An 8909-nucleotide genomic window follows, 5' to 3' on the forward strand; every position below is an offset into this window, starting at 1 on the left:
TTTGGACTACAGGAATCAATTCTTCTTGACCTTTCCCTAGGACCTAGTCTAGCTTTTCAGAATAATAACTTATTTTAGTCTCAGAGTGTTCAGCAGTGTTGCTGTCCTAAAACATGAAACAGAATAGTAATTAGGTATAAAATGTTCATGTAAGCTCACTTGCTCAGGTAATGGTGACTTAAACGTAAAGCCTGGTCTTTTATCTACATGCAATAGATGATCTAATTTCTGAAATGTGAAAATGCTTGCAGTGATTTAAGAAAGGTCAATTATGTACATAGGGGTATTAAATGATTGGCAACATGTTTAGCTTGATAAAAGCTAATACAGCGTCAAGTGTTTTGTATTTTCAAAGGGTTGTATCTCTAGTCAGATTGAGTTTGTTATCATTTTACTTCCTGCTACACATCCCATTCTAATCTGATTTGCTTCACTTTGAAATTTGGTCAGACTTGTCATCTCTGTCAGTAAGTTATACCAAAAAATATATATGTATTGGTATTGCTAATTTTACAAACTGATTCCCTTTTTTGCAGTTAAAAATGTGATACTCCATGCAATTTTATATTTATAAGTAGTAAAGGTGCTGCTTTTTTTTTTTTTTAAAGAATTAAGCTTAAGTCCTAGGTGGAAGACTATTTTGAACTTATGTGTATTGGCATAATAGCACTTTTTATTTCACAGAAGAGATGGAAAATATGGAAAGTAACAGTATGATACTAGCTCTTAACATCTCTAGATTATCTTGTGCCATCTACCTTGTCTTGAGAAGTGGCTTCTTCTAGACCAGCAGGAAAGGGAAAGCTCAAAAACGAATGGCCAAAGTAACAAGTCTATACTGACACTGATAGCACAACTCATGAGACATGTTTCACCTATGCTCTCCACTGTCCCTGTCTGCAGCGATAGCAAGCAAAGATACACTCTGATGCGGGTAACTAACTATCAAGGTGTCAGCCGGTCACTGTAAATGTCCTGCTCATGAGAGACTGTAACGGATGATGGTACTACGCTGTCTCTCTTGATTCAGATTGTGTGGAAAACAGCTCCACAACCTCAGAAAACCCATACTTTCTACTGTCATACTGGTGTGAATCTAGTGACCTGAACTAACATATCACAGCATTATTTTAAAAGTGAAATCTCTTCAATTCTGATGTTTTCTGTACCTTTGTCCTTGGATAAGGTTTTTATTTTACAAGAACCTTAAAAGGAAAAGCATCTGTCCAAACTGATCATAATAAAATAAACCTCTCTGACATACTTTTGCTGGCTAAAAAGGAGGAGATATATTCTTGAAGGCTGAAATGTTCAGGAAGTAATAAGATAATCTCTCTGCTTTCTGTTTTGGAGACCTGCTTCCATTAAGATAAAATGGTAAAGTACGGTTACAAAGGTTTGTTTCACACTGTTATTGAGGACAGGACCTCAGCCAGATCACCTTCCTCATTCTTGCCACCAGACACTACGGTTTCTTCTTGCAGCTGCTAGAAACAGCAGCAAGCAGTAGTCTTTAGGTTCCACAGAGATGCTGCATGTCTTAATAGTAAATTTTCTCAACCTTAAGGCATAATTTCTTTTTAGCAAACATTGTGAATTTCAGGATCTTGATAAAATACAGGCTTTGTCCTTCAGCAAGGAATGCTAGAGCAGCTGTAAGCCAACAATTCAAAAAGTCATAGCAGGTATCTGACAAGTGAGAAAGTGCAGTATGCAGCCTCTTTAAAGCTGTAACAATAATTCAAGGTAAGTAATAGGTAACAAAACAAGGATTTGAGCTACCTGCATAGCAGTCTTGCCAGTGCTCTAATATTGCAGGTTTCTGTGTTAATCATTGTACATGAGCAGTTTTAACTAGTAATAAGTATTTTTTTTTCATGTTAGCCAAACCTTTAGTCACGAAGTCTTGTTTAGGTTCGTCTCCCATAAAGTTCACACTGTGTATTAGTGACATGAGGTTCTGAACAAGACTACTTCTTTAACAATGCTGACTAGTCATATGTCTTTATGAAGGTGGCTGAACATTAAAACTGCTATGTAGAGGAAGAATACTGACCACTTGTAGTATAAACAACTGTCTAGATGATATTGGGAAGGAACAAAGGATTTAAACTGAAATCCAGTTCTAGCTCTCAAACTTTCATTTTTATTCACCCTTGCTACTTAATGACGACATAACTATTCTCAGACTTGAGAATGTTTGGCTGGCTCACCAGTGAGTAGGAGCAGTGCCTGTAGACAGAACTGGGGCCAGTAAAGAACGAGAGCTTTAGGAAAAGCGGCTACTACAGTTAGAAACATTAGCTCTTTAATTACAAAAGAGAAACATGGAAACATGCTTCTAGTGTTCTAATACAAAGATCAGTCTTAGCGTTTTGTATTAAAGCAGAGAGAGTTTCCCAAAATGCTTCTTCCAAAGTTCTGACTCCTTTAAAGTTCGTTTAGGCTCCAGAAAATGCAGCAGAAAGATGTAGGTTTCTTGGCATTGATGTCAATTTTCTTAATCTTTTTGTTGTTGCTGTTTTAAAGGTCTTTTAAACTTTTATGTAAAAATAAAGCTATGCACAAGGGGACATGAACAGTGCTCCAGTTGCCGAATCTTCTTCCAGGTTCCTTGGCACTGAGAGTTGCCAACTGCTTCCCAGTGTAAGATTTTACCTCTGAAATGTGACAGTAAATGAGGAATTAAAACACTGAAAACTGTATATTTCATGTCGCTAGGTTGTGTTGTATAACATGTCAGAAGATTAGATTTGCTTAATAATGTAAGACTTTAATTAGCTCATCTAGCTCTTAAAATGCTTTCTGGAGCAGGCACTATATTCCTAAGTATAGTATACAGGATGGTGGATTGAGTAGCTGGTTGTACAGGTATTAAGTGGAATGCATATTAATAAATGTATAGATCAAATAAAAATCCATTCCAAATATTAAATGTCTACTTTCAAAATTACTGTTCTAGAATCCAGGTGTATAGGTTTGAGAGAAGTACTGATCCACCAGTGTTAAACCTGAAATCAGATTTGGATTATGGCAGAAAATAACGTTTTTAAGTAAAAGTGCCCGTAGCTGTAAAAAGACGTCTTGCACAGAAGTTGCATCATCCCTTCACAATAGTCAATAAAGCATTCAAAGCACTGAACTCTTATACTGAAATTATTTCCCAATTGTAACTAGGTTTTAAAAGCAATTTCTGTGAGAGCTGAACGGGTAAATCTTTTGAGCTCTACAAGTGGTATGAGCCGTTTAACTTTTTAGGTATAATAAATGCAGTGTTTAATGAGACTTTGAGAAGTCTTAACTTTTGTACTGGGTTTTGCAACAGAAGAGACAGCAGAAAAATGGCTTTCTTTACCCATCTGCGTTATGGCCATCTCCAGAACAACGATGCGTGTCAGTACTCATAGCTGGAGGCTGGCAAGCTACACACACAGTATGTCCTTCTCGTAGGTACTGCATCCATCGAGCGTACGGCCGATTCTCCAAAGCACAGTGGTGTGAAAGTGATTCTGTTTTAAATTCCACACAATATCTGCTCAGAAGGAAAAGTTCTAAATTAGTTATGATAGATAAAGCACATGCTAGGTATACACTTTAAATGTACTTACATATCATACGGGTGGTATTTGTGAAGTACAAGTTAGACATCATCATTGCTAGTAAGTCTGTTTCTGACCCTAACCTAATTAATGGATTCTTAAAAACATTGTGCAAACTATTTCTCATTCCATGCCCCAGTGCTGTATGTATAATCTCACTTTCTGGTTGTGTTCTGTATTCTTAAATTATGTTGAAAAACAGGTCTCAGTAACCCATATTTTTTCTGCTGTGCTGCTAAAAGAAAATGGAAAAGAGGCTTTAAAAATACTGATGGGCTTTATTGTTCTGGCGAAAGTAGCATAGGGCAAAGCATTATGAGCATTACAGACCCAATAATAGCCTAATTTAAACTTCATAACCATCTCTACCAGTAACTAAACAAAATTTTTTACTGCTTGTGTCAATTAATTTAGAATAAAGGTCTCTTGAGACCGATCACATTCAGCCCATTTTGTTTGTTCAGAGACCTACATCTAATTTCTCAGACTTACACTTACGGATACATTCTGCTTTGGTTTAGCATTATTTACTGTTTGCTTTCAAGAGCAGCTATCCTCAGATTTGCCATGACCCCAATGTCTAATTCAGGACAATTAGCAAGTAATAGAAAACAACATCTAGAACATGCAAATGAACCGCAGAGAGAAAAACAGTACAAGCTATAGCTTATTGTTTAATTATTGCAAATTTAATTACATTTTTCTTTGTAGCCAGCTATTTTCTATTGAACAAGATGACCCACATGCATATGATAAATAGGTTACCCAGCTGCTTCTTTGTCTGAAGGCCAGAGAGAAGATGCTGCTCGTCGTTTTCTTTCTTTACCATATTCAGAGGTAGTTATGAAAGCAGGGACTGAGGAAGAAAACAGTTACGGTAAGGCAGCAAGACACAGCTGAGTCATATTTCAATTACTGTAACAGTGGGTGAATGAATCAGGAGCTTGTGGATGGTGATGCTGACTGACTTCATTGAAAAAGTGATAAAATGTTGGCAACATCAGACCTCAACCCCTTTCGCTACAGCAAAGCTCTCTCCTTATTCAGAAGAAATATATCTGGAAATGCATACCATCTAGGCTGTGAGGAAATAGGATGTGCTGGAATCCTACAAGGAACTCTGTTTCCTGTTCGTACTGAATTTGTGTTCTAACTTTGCACAGAGATAATTTGATGCTTACTGAGGGGCTTAAATCAAGAAACTGAAGGAATGCATGCAGCTTAGTTGTTCACTTAATAGAAATTAAGAAAAGCCTGAGTAGGAAAAAAATACAAGAATAGAATAAAGAGGAATGTGACAGTAGAAAGTAAGGTTTTAAATTGTATTTTTAACCAGCTAGCTGCAGATAGATACTTTTTTTTCTGTTCATTGACATCAGTAAAATTTATGAAGGCCCTGATGGGCACAATGTACAGATAAATCAAAGAGAGAATACCATGTTCATGGCCGCAGTCCTCTCCCTGGTAAGTCAGGTATTCCAGGCAGCCAGCCTTCTCTTCTAGAGCAGGACAAGGTTCCCCACCATTTTTAGGTTCCTGTTGTACATAGCGCCTACGTATCCGCAGGTCAGGTTGACATTGTTCTGCACAGCCGCTCCAATGACTCCACTCCCCCACAACGCATGGAAGAGCTGCAAAGCAATATTAAAACATTACTAGTAGTCAAGACTTCTGTTTTACCCTAATTGCTCTCAAAAGCTTGAGTGATAAGACTGTGTCTGGTTTTTTCTTTCTTACATACTTTTATTTATAGGGTTTAAAATGCTTTTCCAGGAGTTTGCATCTTCAAATTTAACGTTCAAACCTGCCTGCAGTGCTTGGCTCCCTATTCCATCCCTCGTCCAGAAAGAAACAGCTCCTCATGGAAACCTTTCACTACAGCTGTGGGGTTCTTCTGTACCCTCTTCTGAAGCACATGGCATTAGCCCCGAAGGAGACCAGCTCATGGATTATCTAGACCAGTGAGTGGTCTGACCTACCTGGCAGTTCCTACACCGCCAGATTTTGTTTAAAGGCTGGAACATAAAGTAGCAGAATTCAGGAGGCCTTTTAGCCCTCTTGATTCCCCTCAGATTGATTTCTAACCCCTTTTCCTCAACACTGAAATAAGTCCCACCACCACAGCTTTGTTGCCCTGTTTTAACACAGGGTGTCCTGCTCCACGGTCCTTGCTGCAAAGACAATTTTTGGTGATAATTTTGGTTTTGTTTAGTCTCAGAACAGGGACGTGTGTAGAGTTGTGTTTCTGTGTCTGTATAACTACTGATACAGATAGAGTTTTACAACAAAGAAGATATTTAAACGTACTAAATAAAATGTGTAAAAATGTGATTTTAAGGCCCTCTTTTGCTCATTCCCAACTACAGAGTAGTCCACTGGATATTTGAATTTTAGTTCTCATGGATCACAAAATTCCTCTGAACTTGACCAAAACATTATAGGGAAAGTGCCATTATTTTGAAATTAAACTTTGAATCATGAGAAACTGCATTTCCCTCAGGCAGAGCATCAATAGTACAGGTACCATACACTTGTACCTTTGGTCTCTCCTAACCCAGCCTAATACACAGAGATACAAAGAACTTCTCTCTTCATCTGTTACATTCACATGTATTAGGCGAGCTCACTGAAGGCCGCAGATGAAGAAAGAAAGAAAAATGCTTTGTTTTGTATTCTGTGGTATTTTTCTGGCAACTGTTGAAACCTTTAGCCCAGTTCATGGCTTCTGACACCTTTTTGATTAAATAACACACAGGTTCTTTAGAAAAAAACTAAATCATCATATTATGTAGAGAATGATCCCTTTTCTCATGTTTGTCATTTTCCAGGAGAGATGTAAATGATAGACTAAGCATCTCTTAGTTTCGGGATTGTCTTGAAACTTGGAAATGCTCAGATCTATCATATCTGTTATCCACTAGTCATTTCCTTCCTTATTTTATTCTCTGCAGTGCATCTAATAATGATGGTATGCTCCTTGTAGTTCTCATTTATATTAAGCATGATACGCATTTTTCCGACCGATAATTCTCCCTTCTCTTGCATTTCTCACTTATATTCTGGCAAAACAGTAGCTCTGTGTCAACCTTGCTAATGTAAACATGGACAATATGCCAGATATCTTCCAGGTGGATACAAATAATCTACTCTGGAAGAAAAGGTTTTGCAGCCTGATTCCCAGAATGCAGAAACAGGTGATGGACACATTATTCCTGAGTAAGAAGCTACATAACACAGAAGTCTTCACTTTATTTGTCCCTTAACAGCACACAACAGTAAAAAACACACAGCTGTTTCACATGTTTCCATGAAACTGAACGTTCCTTAGCCTCACCTCCAGGAACACCAAGCCCCAGGTTTTGAAAACTAGCAATTTCACTTTTAGCAGTCAAAATGAATACTACAGCTCTTCAAAACTGTACTGAGCACTGACCCTTGAGGGGCTGGATGAGGATGATCTCTGGGTGCTTACCAATGGAACAAACACAACCCTTCCAACGAGGAACTTCAAGTCTACACAGCCTCGCAGGCAGAGCAGTGAGAGAACAGGTAAGAAAAATGTCTTGCATATGGGCATCCATCAAGAGGAAGAATCCTCTGAGGATAAGCAGTAATTTCACTACACGAGTAGTCCTCAGCCTGTGGCCTATGAGGACGTTTAATCTGACCAGTGGTCCATTCCCAGTAGCCTCTTTTCCTGGAGGCCACCTGGTAGGTGCTCCAGGTTGGGCAGCCTCATTCCTCCGGGCCGCTTGCTCTCTCGTCAGTGTGTGTGTCCAGAGGGAATGTCCTCTGCCTGGACACCAGCGGCAGTACCAGCTTTCCCGTGTGCTGCTGGACGAGCAGGGAACGGCCGTGTCCGCAGCTTTCCTTAACGTGAAATGAGACGAGCAGTCAAAACACTGCAGCACTGTGTCCTAGTCCATGCTGCTTTCCCTAATATCACTAGCTGCTTTTTGTCCTCTGATGGGCTTGCTTTTTCAGTAAAGTTATAATTAATGTCACGTAGTTGAAATACTAGCACATAGTGTCTTATAAAAACCTAAAGGTGCCTATATTAATATTAGAGTTTCTTGTTGATATGGAAATTCCCCAATTCTTCAAAGACTTGTTTTCATTGCACATTGCAAATAGGCTTAAAATTATTTTCCATGTAGTGTGAATCACATTTTACTTTGCTTTTCCACTCCTTTACAAAGGCAGGTCTTCAACATGATACTTAGAGAATGGTACAAAATAGATGTTATAATCAATGGTTGGGCTATCTTAAATTGGTTCTGAATTGTTTTGCATCATGCCTCTCATTATCTAGTTAAATGAAGCTTTTTCCTTTCCCATGTATGCTGTTTCCCATTAGCTTGTAATGGAACATATCACATGTTTTCCACCTTTTTTTTTTCTATATTTCCTGATTACAATTTAAATCCCCATGAAGCTTTACAGCTTAACCACTAGTTACATACTTGTATCAGCATTGCAGGAAAGTGATTGGACCAAACTAGTCTTTCAGGAAAATATTTTATGCCCTCTGGGATTCTGCCAGTACAAGACATTGGGAAGAAAGAGTAAAATGCGATAACTTCTTGGGTGTTTGTGACTTTTCATAAGACACAGAAATTGCTGGGTTTGCTCTGTCACTACATCTCTAATTTGTTGGAGCACTACAGACATCATAAAGCAGATAAAACCCCTGAGAGAAGCTACCTGGCAGATGTCCTTACCATGCTATTACAGTTCCCCTTCTTTCCTCTCTGTTCTGACCAAACTTGCCCACTTTTGAGTGTCCCGACAGCATCAGGCGTACGAGTGGCCGAGGACGCTGCATCCCACGCCCTAAAGAACTCCACTGAAACAGAACCACAGAGCAGCCCTGGGCAATGGGCCCCCGGTTGTCCATCCTGCTTAACCATTAGCATTCTCTGGCATTTTCTTCCACTTACTGATAAACACCTTCCCAGACAGCTCCTGGGTACGATTTGTAGCACAGCACTGGAAAATAACATGGAAATTTATGTTATTTCCCTTTGCCACATGCAGGTACCTGCCGCTGCAGCCCCAGGCACTGCCCTCAGGCACACCTAGGTACCCCAAGGCACATGACACAGTTCCTTGGCTGTGAAGGCACCACTCCTAACATGTTGCAGCACAACCCTCAAACGTTTGTTTCAAGCGTTTTGAACTAGAAAAAAAGAAAACCAGTGATAGTAAAAATGTCTTAGACCCCGCCATGGGATAGCCGGGACAAGCGCTAAATGTAGTATGGACCTCACGGTCTTTGCCACCTGGCCGCAGGACCAGAAAACCGTCCTT

At 39.3% G+C, this 8909-nt stretch overlaps 1 protein-coding gene across 1 annotated transcript; it reads right to left on the bottom strand.

Annotated features, from left to right (window-relative positions):
- Window positions 1-2128: 2128 nt before the first annotated feature.
- SBSPON (somatomedin B and thrombospondin, type 1 domain containing) lies at window positions 2129-8496 on the bottom strand. The gene is made up of 6 exons (XM_009572873.1): window positions 8321-8496; window positions 7072-7469; window positions 5036-5230; window positions 4365-4455; window positions 3356-3532; window positions 2129-2660 (listed from the first exon to the last, which is right to left on the bottom strand). Exons 1-6 carry the CDS (start codon window positions 8494-8496, stop codon window positions 2543-2545), a joined length of 1155 nt encoding a protein of 384 aa, XP_009571168.1. The 3' UTR covers window positions 2129-2542.
- Window positions 8497-8909: the final 413 nt, after the last annotated feature.

This window comes from Fulmarus glacialis, unplaced genomic scaffold, assembly GCF_000690835.1.
Source record: "Fulmarus glacialis isolate BGI_N327 unplaced genomic scaffold, ASM69083v1 scaffold8272, whole genome shotgun sequence".
In the NCBI taxonomy this organism is placed as follows: Eukaryota; Metazoa; Chordata; class Aves; order Procellariiformes; family Procellariidae; genus Fulmarus; species Fulmarus glacialis.